The sequence below is a fragment of the Ceratotherium simum genome, chromosome 20, assembly GCF_057802395.1.
Source record: "Ceratotherium simum simum isolate JZ-2026a chromosome 20, ASM5780239v1, whole genome shotgun sequence".
Lineage (NCBI taxonomy): Eukaryota > Metazoa > Chordata > Mammalia > Perissodactyla > Rhinocerotidae > Ceratotherium > Ceratotherium simum.
Window position 1 is genome coordinate 35,790,433 of NC_141919.1, and position 12,835 is coordinate 35,803,267.

General features: G+C 37.6%; 1 protein-coding gene across 3 annotated transcripts in view; it reads left to right on the plus strand.

Moving 5' to 3' along the window:
• CCDC171 (coiled-coil domain containing 171) overlaps positions 1-12,835 on the plus strand; it is a 305,088-nt gene that overhangs the window by 150,826 nt on the left and 141,427 nt on the right. For all 3 annotated transcript variants that reach the window (XM_014792400.2, XM_087444624.1, XM_087444625.1), the window contains 2 exons: positions 1,018-1,244; positions 2,193-2,375. In XM_014792400.2, coding sequence (XP_014647886.1) covers positions 1,018-1,244; positions 2,193-2,375 — 410 coding nt within the window. The remainder of the gene's footprint in view (positions 1-1,017; positions 1,245-2,192; positions 2,376-12,835) is intronic.

The window sequence follows — 12,835 nt, forward strand, 5'->3', positions numbered from 1 at the left end:
TTTTCCTTTTATACCTTGAGGAATAAAAGAAATAAAACAAGACTCAAATTTTGAACACAGGGCCTCTGTGAGATGGTTCTTTATGACACAGAAAACCATCAATTGGTCACCTTCTCAGTCAGTTTTGCTCTTTAGTGTTGAAACATATGTATTCCTAGAATTGTAAAACATTTTTCTATTGGATAAAGCTGGCCAAATATGCTTTTTGTGCTTATGATGTAAAGACAAGATTTAAATTAACTCCAACATCAGAGGCTCTTGAAATGTAGAATGGTATACTACTGAATTTAAATAATCTCTCCAGGCTTGTCATTTTACACGGATAGTATCTTAGACAAGTAATGACAGATTAAGACCTGCCCAGCAGAGGGAAAACTAAATTACACGACTTTTATTAAGGCATAAATAAACCTATTAACCAATATCTGGAATACTAATTAGTAGAAAGAGCACTGACAATTTTATTTATCAACATTAAACACAATTATTAATTACAGACCTGATGAATCTAGCAGTAAGCAGGCCGTGTTGGATATGCTGGGACCTGAAGTCCATTACAGGAGAGAGATGATTACCAAAATCCTGTGGGGAAATAAGTAATTGTAGTTGTAAAATTTTAATTGCCTTGGAATAAAGCAAATTATATTTTCTCGTCTGAGAATAAAAATAGTATGACATTAAGGTAACAAGCTTCAGTAGTTGTAAATAGAAAATGAATTTATGTTAGGTTTTAAAACAAAAGAGTCATGAATTTTTAGTGTCATAGTGTTCAGGTTTGAGTGACATACTGTAAATTTTACAGTTTTTTTAGATAAATGTATTGTTTAGTAATGAGCTATTTTTTGCATTTCTTTTTTTCATAGTGAAAATTTATGTGAGAGGGGACTTTTTGAATGAATTACCACAGGTGAATGGGAATTATATAATTGAGAAAATATTTTCATTGTGTTGTGATTGGCAGTGTTGTGAAATGAACAATTCACATTTTTCTGTGTCTGTTTTTCTTTTTCTTTGAAGATCCAAATTCCAGAATTTGTGGACATTTACTCATAGGTGCAGCCAAGAATTCTTTTGCAAAACTCATGGATAAAATTAGTCTGGCAATGGAGAGTATACCTTTGCATAGTAGCAGGAGTATTACATATATAGAAAAAGATTCCCTGGTTCAGAGGCTGGCCCGTGGACTTCATAAAGTAAACACACTGGCCCTGAAATATGGTCTGCGTGGCCATGTGCCCATTTTGGTATGTATGCAATTTCATTAAATAGTGACTTTAGGACTCGTAAATTTAATTCTGAATCAGACGTTTGTAGTTTAAATTAGTTGTACATGAATGTATCAGGATTTCCTTTAGATTTCATGTAATCTTTTAATACAATAAATAAAAGCACTTCCAAATTTGTTGTTAGTGACCTTCAGTTGATTCTGATTCCTAGCGCCCCTGTTAGTGCCCTTCGGTTGATTCTGATTCCTAGCGCCCCTGTGTCCAGCAGAGCAGAACCCTGCACAGTCTTTTTGCAGCATCGTCTCACCTTGCAGTGCTGTATCAGACAATGCTCCTCTGCTACCCACAGGGTTTTCATGGCTGATTTTTTCTCAAAGTGGGTGGCCAGGTCCTTCTTCCTAGTCTGTCTTAGTCTGGAAGCTCTGCTGAAACATGTCCACCATGGGTGACCTTGCTGGTATTTGAAATACTGGTGGCATAGCTTTCTGCATCACAGCAACATGCAGCTGCCACAATGTGACAACTGACAGATGGGTGGTGTGGTTCCCTGACCAGGAAACGAACCCGGGCCTCGGCAGTGAGAGTGCTGAGTCTTAACCACTAGACCGCCAGGGCTGGCTGCTTCCAAATAAGTGTCCAAAATATCAAAATACAAAAGTTCTGGCATGAGGTTCTGTATTTACTGGTCTCTGTAAGTATACTGCAACAGAATTGTATGAGATGTAAACAATTGTCAATTACATTTTCTAGCCATCTAGGCTATTTCTTTTCTTCAGTTGTTCGTTTCATATAAGCCAAATTATTGGTCACATAAAAAATAAAGCTTTCAACTCTAAGTTTCAGTAATAGTGGATATTGTATTCTGTATAACCTAAGTTACATTTAATTTGGTAAAATGGTCATTGCTATTGACTTATTAGTAAATCTGTAGTTACTACTTGTAAAATTGCTTTTGTTTAACAACAGAAAAGCACAGCATCATTACAGAAGCAGATATTTGGGTTTACACAAAGACTGCACGCAGCAGAAGTGGAGCGCCGCTCACTACGCTTGGAGGTCACGGAATTTAAGCGAAATGTGAATGAAATGAAAAAGGAGCTTGACAAAGCCCAGGGTCTCCAAATGCAATTAAATGAATTTAAGCAGACTGTAAGTATATGTGATGTAAAAATCTATGGCTTTGGTGAGCTCTTTCTGATATTGTGTGTGAATATACATATATATATATATATAAACACTATCAGAGAGCAAATATGTATATTTGTTTTCCTTGCCTTTTTATTATGTTTGTTTTTTCACATAGTTCAAAATCCCATTAATAAGATTTCTTTTTCTTAAGAAAACTTCCCTACTAAGATGCCCCAACAATACTGCATTATATACTTTCAAAGTTGCGAAGAGACTAGATCTTAAATCTTCTCACCACAAAAAAGAAATAATAATTATGTGACGTGATAGAGGTGTTAGCTAATGCTACAGTGGTAATTACTTTGCAATATGTAGGTGTATCAAATCAACACTTTGTACACCTTAAACTTACACAATGTTATATGTCAATTATTTCTCAATTGAAAAAAAAAGTTATACTAGATTCTTAAAGTGGTACTGATTTTGTATCAGCAGAACTCTTGGCCCTGTTAAAGTTATACTGTGACTGAAAGTGTAGAAAAAGATTAAGTTGTAGTTAGGATAGCTTAACTGCTATAGCAAATAAACCCCCAAATGTATAGTAAAAAATAATAAATAAATAAAATGCCCCTAGTTGAGAAGCCTGATGTTTGGAGTGGGGAATGGAATTTCTCCTTTTCTCTTTTTCTATTGAGAATTTTGAGTAAGTTAGATTATTTAGTATGAAACCAAATTGCTTTTCCAAAGAAATGTTCAATTTGTCTAACTTCTATCAAGGATTATATGTGTTATTTAAGAAAGCAGAAGATAGCTGAGAAAAGAAAGGCTATATTCCAAATAACATTAGATCAAGATCAAAACATGTAAATATATGAAGCACAATAAAATGGAGATACCCACATATTTATTTGCAACCAGGTTAGTTATTAACATTGCTGTTCTTGATGTGGATATAGGAATATAGAGTTAAAGGATTACCCTGCAACTGCAAAACTCTATACAACTGATGACAGCTAATATAAATTTGAATACTTATATTCGTAAGCTGCTCAAATCTAGCAACAAACTGCTTTTAGTACCCCCGTCTTTGAGAAACCTAAGTTTTGCAAGTTTAACTTCATTTTAAATGTAATTGTAAATGGTTAATTTGGAATTTGTAGATTTAACATTTGTGGAAACAGAGACAGCAGCAGATAGTAGCTTAGTTATTAATCCTATGATAATGCAAATTGCTAATGTTAATTATTATTTGAAATAGCTATACCTTCAAGGGGCAAAAAGTTCCTATAAATTACACAGGTCAGGTAATCATGAATTACCCTTCTGATTGGAGATAAGTAATGGCTTTCTTATCAGCGAATGTCTAACGACACCACAGTTTTTTCCTCACCTTCTTAGTTTTTTATTCAGAGAAGGTAAAATTTATGAGCTGCTTCAGCGTTTTTTTTCTGATTATAAAAGTAATACGTGGTAGCCATAAATAAAAATAAAAAAAGTGTTAAGAAGAAAGTTCAAACCACTCTAATCTCACCACCAGAACCAATCACTAAGTGTGAATGAGCTTTGTTCCCCACATTTTTCTTTGTGTATATGTGCGTATGTGTGCCCTTATGCATGCTTATTTGGAATGATTTTGCAGGTACAATTTGCAAAGAAAATATATATAAATGTATGTATTTACTTAAAGTACTGTAAGCATTTTCCTGTGTCACTTATTATTAATTTCATTTTAGATAAATGAATGCTATTCTGTCATATGAATGTATTAAAATTTGACTTTTCCCCTATTCACAGTTGTTTAATTTTTTGCCAATTTTTTTTGCTATTATACTTAAATCACAAAGAGCTTGTTATACTTTTATTTTATTTTTTTATTTTTTATTTTTTTGAGTTCTATAATATCTTTATTTGTGTATCTTATTTTCATTTTTTTCAAGGTTTAGGAAGGTGAAGAGTTATCTAAGGTTTTTTTTTTTAATTTTTTGTTTATTGCAGTAACATTGGTTTATAACATTGTATAAATTTCAGGTGTACATCATTATACTTCTATTTCTGCATAGATTACATAATGTTCACCACCCAAATACTAATTACAACCCATCACCACACACCTGTGCCAAATTATCCCTTTTGCTCTCCTACCTACCCCCTTCCCCTCTGGTAACCACCAATCTGATCTCTGTCTCTATGTGTTTGTTTATTGTTGTTATTATCTACTACTTAATGAGGGAAATCATACGGTATTTGACCTTCTCCCTCTGACTTATTTCACTTTGCATAATACCCTCAATGTCCATCCATGTTGTCACAAATGGCTGGATTTCATCATTTCTTATGGCTGAGTAGTATTCCATTGTGTATATATACCACATCTTCTTTATCCATTCGTCCCTTGATGGGCACTTAGGTTGCTTCCAAGTCTTGGCTATTGTGAATAACGCTGCAATGAAGACAGGGGTGCATGTATCTTTATGCATTGGCGTTTTCAAGTTCTTTGGATAAATATCCAGCAGTGGAATAGCTGGATCATATGGTAGTTCTATCCTTGATTTTTTGAGGAATCTCCATACTGTTTTCCGTAGTGGCTGCACCAGTTGGCACTCCCCCCCAGCAGTGTATGAGAGTTCCCTTCTCTCCACATCCTCTCCAACACATGTTATTTGCTGTCTTGTTAATTACAGCCATTCTGACGGGCGTGAGGTGATAGCTCATTGTAGTTTTGATTGGCATTTCCCTGATAGTTAATGATTTTGAACATCTTTTCATGTGCCTGTTGGCCATCTGTATATCTTCTTTGGAGAAATGTCTGTTCAGGTCTTTTGCCCATTTTTTAATTGGGTTGGTAGTTTTTTTGTTGGTGAGATGCATCAGTTCTTTGTATATTTCGGAGATTAAGCCCTTATCAGATGTATGGGTTTGCAAATATCTTCTCCCAATTGTTAGGTTGTCTTTTCGTTTTGTTGATGGTTTCCTTTGCTGTGCAGAAGCTTTTTAGTTTGATGTACTCCCATTTGTTTATTTTTTCTATTGTTTCTCTTGCCCGGTCAGACATGGTGCTTGAAAATATGTTGCTAAGACCGATGTGGAAGAGTGTACTGCCTATGTTTTCTTCTAGAAGTTTCATAGTTTCAGGTCTTACATTCAAGTCTTGAATCCATTTTGAGTTAATTTTTGTGTATGGTGTGAGGTAAGGGTCTACTTTCATTTTTTTGCATGTGGCTATCCAGTTTTCCCAACACCATTTGTTGAAGAGACTTTCTTTTCTCCATTGTATGTTCTTGGCTCCTTTGTCAAAGATTAGCTGTCCATAGATGTGTGGGTTTATTTCTGGGCTTTTGATTCTATTCCATTAATCTATGTGTCTGTTTTTGTGCCAGTACCATGCTGTTTTGGTTACTATAGCTTTGTAGTGTATTTTGAAATCAGGGAGTGTGATACCTCCAGCTTTGTTCTTTTTTCTCAGGATTCCTTTAGCTATTCGGGGTCTTTTGTTCCAATAAATTTTAGGATTCTTTGTTCAATTTCTGTGAAAAATGTTGTTGGCACTTTGATAGGGATTGCATTGAATCTATAGATGGCTTTAGGAAGTATGGACATCTTAACTATGTTAATTCTTCCAATCCAAGAGCACGGAATATCTTTCCATTTCTGTGTGTCTTCTTCAATTTCTTTCAGCAGTGTTTTATAGTTTTCCGTGTACAGCTCTTTCACCTCTTTGGTTAAGTTTATTCCTAGGTATTTTATTCTTTTTGTTGCAATTGTAAATGGGATGGTATTCTTAATTTCTCTTTATGCTACTTCGTTGTTAGTGTATAGAAATGCAACTGATTTTTGTATGTTGATTTTGTATCCTGCAACTTTACCATATTCGTTTATTACTTCTATAAGTATTCTGGTGGATTCTTTAGGGTTTTCTATATATAAAATCATGTCATCTGCAAATAGTGACAGTTGCACTTCTTCCTTTCCAATTTGGATCCCTTTTCTTTCTTTCTCTTGCCTGATTGCTCTGGCTAGGACTTCCAGTACTATGTTAAATAGGAGTGGTGACAGTGGGCATCCTTGTCTGGTTCCTGTTCTCAGAGGGATAGCTTTCAGTTTTTCACCATTGAGGATGATATTAGCTGTGGGTTTCTCATATATGGTCTTTATTATGTTGAGGTACTTTCCTTCTATACCCATTTTATTCAGAGTTTTTATCATAAATAGATGCTGTATCTTGTCAAATGCTTTCTCTGCATCTATTGAGATGATCATGTGATTTTTATTCTTCATTTTATTAGTGTAGTGTATCACGTTGATTGATTTGCGAATGTTAAACCAACCCTGCATACCTGGAATAAATCCCACTTGATCATGGTGTATAATCTTTAATGTATTGTTGTATGTGATTTGCTAGTATTTTGTTGAGGATTTTTGCATCGATGTTCATCAGTGATATTGGCCTGTAGTTTTCTTTTTTTTTGTTGTCCTTGTCTGGTTTTGGTATCAGGGTAATGTTGGCTTCATAGAATGAGTTAGGGAGCTTCCCCCCCTCCTCAATTTTTTGGAAGAGTTTGAGAAGGATAGGTATTAAGTCTTCTTTGAATGTTTGGTAGAATTCACCAGGGAAGCCGTCTGGTCCTGGACTTTTATTTTTGGGGAGGTTTTTGATTACTGTTTCAATCTCCTTACTGGTGATTGGTCTATTCAAATTCTCTACTTCTTCTTGATCCAGTTTTGGAAGGTTGTATGATTCTAAGAATTTATCCATTTCTTCCAGATTGTCGAATTGGTTGGCATATAGCCTTTCATAGTATTCTCTTATAATCTTTTGTATTTCTGAGGTGTCTGTTGTAATTTCTCCTCTTTCATTTCTGATTTTATTTATTTGTGCCTTCTCTCTTTTTTTCTTGGTGAGTCTAGCTAAAGGTTTGTCAATTTTGTTGATCTTTTCAAAGAACCAGCTCTTGGTTTTATTAATTTTTTTCTATTGTTTTTTTGGTCTCTATTTCATTTATTTCTGCTCTGATTTTTATTATTTCCCTTCTTCTACTGATTTTGGACTTGGTTTTTTCTTCTTTTTCCAGTTCCTTTAGGTGCATTGTTAGATTGTTTATTTGAGATTTTTCTTGTTTGTCGAGATAGGCCTGTATTGCTATAAACTTCCGTGTTAGAACCGCTTTTGCTGTATCCCTTAAATTCTGGCATGTCGTATTTTCATTTTCATTTGTCTCCAGGTATTTTTTGATTTCTTTGTTGACCCAGTCATTGTTCAGTAGCATTTTGTTTAATCTCCACGTATTTGTGGCTTTTCTGATTTTCTTCCTATAGTTGATTTCTAGTTTTATACCGTTGTGGTCAGAAAAGATGCTTGGTATTATTTCAGTCTTCTTAAATTTATGGAGACTTGTTTTGTGGCCTAATATGTGATCAGTCCTGGAGAATGTTCCATGTGCATTTGAAAAGAACGTGTATTCTTGATTTTTTATCCAATCAGCCACCCTATGCCTTTTAATTGGGGCATTTAGTCCATTGACGTTTAAAGTAGCTATTGATAAGTATGTACTTACTGCCATTTTTTAACTTTTTTTTCCTCAGTGTTTTAGTAGACCTTCTCTGTTCCTTCCTTCTTCTATACAGAATTGATGGTCTCTTTAGTTTGACCTCTGTCTGAAAGCTCTACTCTTTAACTCCCCTCCTCCCTCATTTTATGTTTTTGATATCATATCTAACCTCTTTTTTGTGCATTTGTATCCATTACCCTCTTATCATGGAAATAGATAATTTTTCCTGTTTGTGGTCTTCTCTTTTCCCCTTAAATCGGTCCCTTTAACATTTCTTGTAGCACTGGTTTCTTGGTGATAAACTCCTTTAATTTTTGCTTGTCTGAGAAATTTTTGATCTCTCCTTCCATTTAGAATGATAACCTTGCTGGGTAGAGTATTCTTGGCTGTAAGTTTTTTCCTTTTAGCACTTTAAATATATCATGCCATTCTCTTCTAACCTGTAAGGTTTCTGCTGAGAAGTCAGCTGATAGCCTTATGGGGTTTCCTTTGTATGTAATTTGACTTTCTCTTGTGGCTTTTAGGATTCTCTCTTTATCTTTAATTCTGGACATTTTGATTATGATGTGTCTTGGTGTGGGCCTCTTTGGGTTTATCTTGTTTGGGGCTCTCTGTGCTTCCTGTACCTGGATGTCTGTTTCCTTCCTTAGGTTAGGGAAGTTTTCATCTATTATTTCTTGAAATAGATTCTCTGCCCCTTTGTCTCGCTCTTCTCCTTCCAGGACACCTATAACATGGATGTTAGTGTGCTTGATGTTGTCCCAGAGGTCCCTGAGACTGTCCTCACTCTTTTTAATTCTTTTCTCTTTTACCTGTTCAGCTTGGGTAATTTCTTCTAGTCTTTCGTCCAGCTCACAGATCCGTTCTTCTGTATCCTCTACTCTGCTTTTGAGTCCCTCTAGTGAATTTTTCATTTCCTGTATTGTATTCTTCATTTCTGATTGGTTCTTTTTTAAATCTTCCATTTCTTTGTTGACATTCTCACTGAGTTCATCTATTCTTCTCCCCACATCAGTGAGCAACCTTAACACTCTTAGTTTGAACTCTCCGTCGGGTAGGTTGCTCATTTCTGTTTCACTTAGTTCCTTTTCTGGGGTTTTGTCCTGTTCCCTTACTTGGAATGTATTCCTTTGCTTCCTCATTTTGTCTCTTTCCTTGTGCTTGTGTCTACGTGTATTAGGTAGGTCAGCTACGTCTCCTCCTCTTGGATAGGTGACCTTATGTAAGTGATGGCTTAGGAGGCCTGCCGTGTGCTTCCCTCAGTTCTCAATGTTCCAGGGGTGACACCTATGTGGGCTACGTGTGTCCTTCTGTTGTGGCCTGTTTGCTCTCCCTCTAGGTGCCCAGGGAGGCCGAGTTATGCTCCTGGCCAGCTGTTGTAATGCTCAGCTGCTTGTAGTTGTTGTGGTCCCTTCAGTCTCTTTATCAGGTGTGGGGAGCCCCAGCACAGTTGGCTGCAAGTTCTAATACCACATTTGTGTTGCAGTATTTCTTTTAAGTGAGTAGGCCCCCAGTGTGGCAGGTTGTTAGGCTCAGGGCCTTACAATTGCTATAAGCCTCCAGCCTTTAGGTCTCTTGTCAGTTCTCTGAGGATTGCAGCTGGGTGGGGCTGGCCTCAGGCACGGGAGCACCTAAAGGTTTCAGGCTTTGGAAGGTGGGGCAAACCCCCATGTGGGTCTTTGAGAAGCACAAGTCTTCTGCAGCTGACAAGCCCTGCCGCCCACAGGTCCACACACACAGTCAACATAGTCCTGCCCCGTGTGCGCGCTCCGACCTCCCAAAGCGGACCCAGTCTCTCCACGGTGGGAGCCCCACACTTTCCACAGGCTCCTTGTGCATGCCCTGCCCCACTGAAGTGGGCTCAGTCACCAGGCTGCAGAGAATCCAGTCACCAATCTATGCAGGCCCACCAGTTGCCTGAGGGCTTGTTGTTGGGTCGGGCCAGTCTCTAGGGTGGGCTACCTGCCCTGGCTGAGCTGGATTAAATCGGTGCTCTAGTGGGTGGGGCAGACCTGGGCTAGCAGGCCCCAGGGAGAACTCCAATGGCGTCTGTGTCAGTATGCCCACACCAGGCCACTACAATGGCCGCCGCCAATGTCCCAGTCCCTGGAGAGGTCTCACCTCTCACTGAGATGCACTCAGGGCCTATCAGGTGAGTCTCTTTTCACCAAAGCACTGTGCACCTTTCTTTCTGGTGATTTTAGGTTGCTTTCTGAACGGGTGAGTTTGTGCCCTTTTAGAGCCGATTTTAATTTCTTGGTGAAGCAGCTTTTCTGGGGGTACTCCCCAATGTTTTAGTAGCAGGCAAAGTCAGATATTATGCCGCTGGTGTCGATTGTGCTGGGTCCACAAAATGCCCACAGCGGGGGCGCTCCCCGGCTCAGGGCCCCGCGCCTCCAGGGAGGCTGGGTACCTGTGCACTGCTCCCGGCGGCCGTGAAGCTGGCGGCTTGTGAAGGCTGCGTTTTTCCTCTCCAGAAGGGAGTTTCTGCCTCTTCTGCCTCAGTTAGGATTGTCCGTTGTTGCAGGAGTTCCTTTTATCCAGTTTTCAGTTCTGTCTCAGGGGTAATTTTTCCACAAGTAGTTGTAAATTGGCTGTGTCTGCGGGAGGAGGTGAGTTCAGAGTCTGCCTACGCCACCATCTTGACCTCTAGTCTCGAGCTTGTTATACTTTTAAAAACCAGTTCCTTTGGAGTGTGGCTCTGCCTCCTTTTGATTTGCTTTCAATTGTATATACTAACTAAATTTGGGGTCTTGAGATGGTCTGCCAAAATGGAAGGAGACAGCCATTGATGCAATTTGAGATTTAGAATATAGTCACCCATATTTAGGTTTATATACTGTGACTTTCCTGAAAATTGGAAGATTATATATGTTGCTCCCTGGAATATATATGAAGTATTCTAGGTATTCTACACAATATGATTTTCTAGTTCCTAGTTAAGTGTTAGGTAAACAAGCTAACATCTTATCTTTGATTAATTTGGATGTAGTCAGGACCCAGTTTCTAGAATCTAGACAGAAGGTTAGAGTTTGAAGAAAAGTTGCTGGAAGGTGACAGAATCCTCTTGTAAGGGCTTTGGTTGAATAACTGGCTTGCAGCAAAGGCTGAGAATATGTTCCAGGAACTGTTTAGTGTGAATTACTTCCACTGAAGTGTAGAAATAAAAATAGGATTAATTGAAGTAATAATTGAGAGAATGAGAGAATGTAATTTTTATATTTTCATATACAATTGTAAGGTATATGGTTATAAAGTGATGATTTCTAACATTTAATGACTATGTTGACCATGTGTAGGCACTGACCCTAGGCACTTTAGAGTGTTGATTCATTTAATCCTCTCATATCAATAATAGCTCAATACTATTATTATCCTTATTTTACCAATGAGGAATATGGGACACAGAGCAGCTAAGTAACTTGTCCAAAGTCACACTGTTAGTAAGTGGAAATGACAGGACTTGAAACTAGGTAGTCTGTCTCCAAAATTCATAATTGTAACTACTCCATTGTAGTGGTTAATGTTCATATCTAGCTGTGTTAATAAGGGATCGTTTTATTAAAAACAGGGTAGATGGAAAAAAGGATGCTATTTTCCTCTAAAAAAATTGGGGAGTGTGCCTGCAACCATCATCTCTTACTGATTTCAGGCAAAGTATATAGGAGGAAAATAAAATAGCTTCTTTATAGTTGGTTTAAATTGTAACATCAAGGGAAACATCCCACCCACCGAAAGCTATTCATTGTTTTGGAATACCATGTTCATCTACTGACAGTTGTTCTTTGACAGCTAACTCCCATGATCTTTTTTTGGTTTATTAGCTCCTTACAACTGCTTTCACACACTTTCTCTTTCTTATTCTCCATTGATATCCTTGTTTGATCCTGTTTACTTGCAGAAGAGTGAACAGAATTGAGCCAGTCTCTGGGAGGGATAGATGGACAAAAGAGAGGCTGAAATTAGCTAAGTTTTTAGGTAAAGGAGATATTTTGTAGAAGTGGGAAAGTCCTGCAAAAGATGGGGATCTTGATTTGTAGAGTCAACTGGATTGCAAAGGACAGAAGGGTCTGATGGCAAGGAGCAATAATTTTTTTCTTTTTTAAAAAGTATTCTATTGCGGTTGTATTGGTTTATAACATTATATAAATTTCAGGTGTACATCGTTATATTTCAGCTTCTATATAGACCACATCATGTTCACCACCAATAGTCTAGTTTCCATATGTACCCCTTTACCCCTTTCGCCCTCCCCTCACCTGCTTCCCCTCTCGTTACTACCAATCTGTTCTCTTTATCCATGTGTGTGTTTGTTTATTTATCTTCCACATATGAGTGAAGTCATACGATAATTGTCTTTCAAGGAGCAATAATTTAAAACAACATAACAAATAAAAGGTAGAAGAAGTACAGAAATATCTGTTCACCAGACCCAGAAGAGTGCTGTGGTGTCAGGGGGTAGAGGGGTGTTAGGAAGTTGAGATGGAGCTGGAGGGCTGAGAGGAGGCTGTTAGAGTTGATGTTTTGAAAGTGGAGGGTTTAGTTGGAATAGGACGATGTGGAGAGGGAGGCAACTGTTAAGAGGAAGTAAAGAGGTAAGTGTTCCCTAAAATCTAAACACTGAACAAGTATCAGTGATGTATTAGATGCACCTTTACTAGAAGACTCTCTGGAAATGAGGCAGCTTTCCCTGTGCACCTTGTGATCATTCTTACTACTTTGTATTAACTTAGGTAAATCATTAGGCATGTATTTTTATGTTATACCGTCGCTGTTGTTTATGGTATACTTTTAAAATTTAATCAGTGTTGAGGAATGCATTATATACACCTTAGAAAAGGCAAATAAGTAAAGACAGTTGCTTCCAGGAGGTAGCAGGCAAGGTACCTGGTGCAAAAGTAAAACTCAGTGCTTGTATTTTATGACATAGAAAGA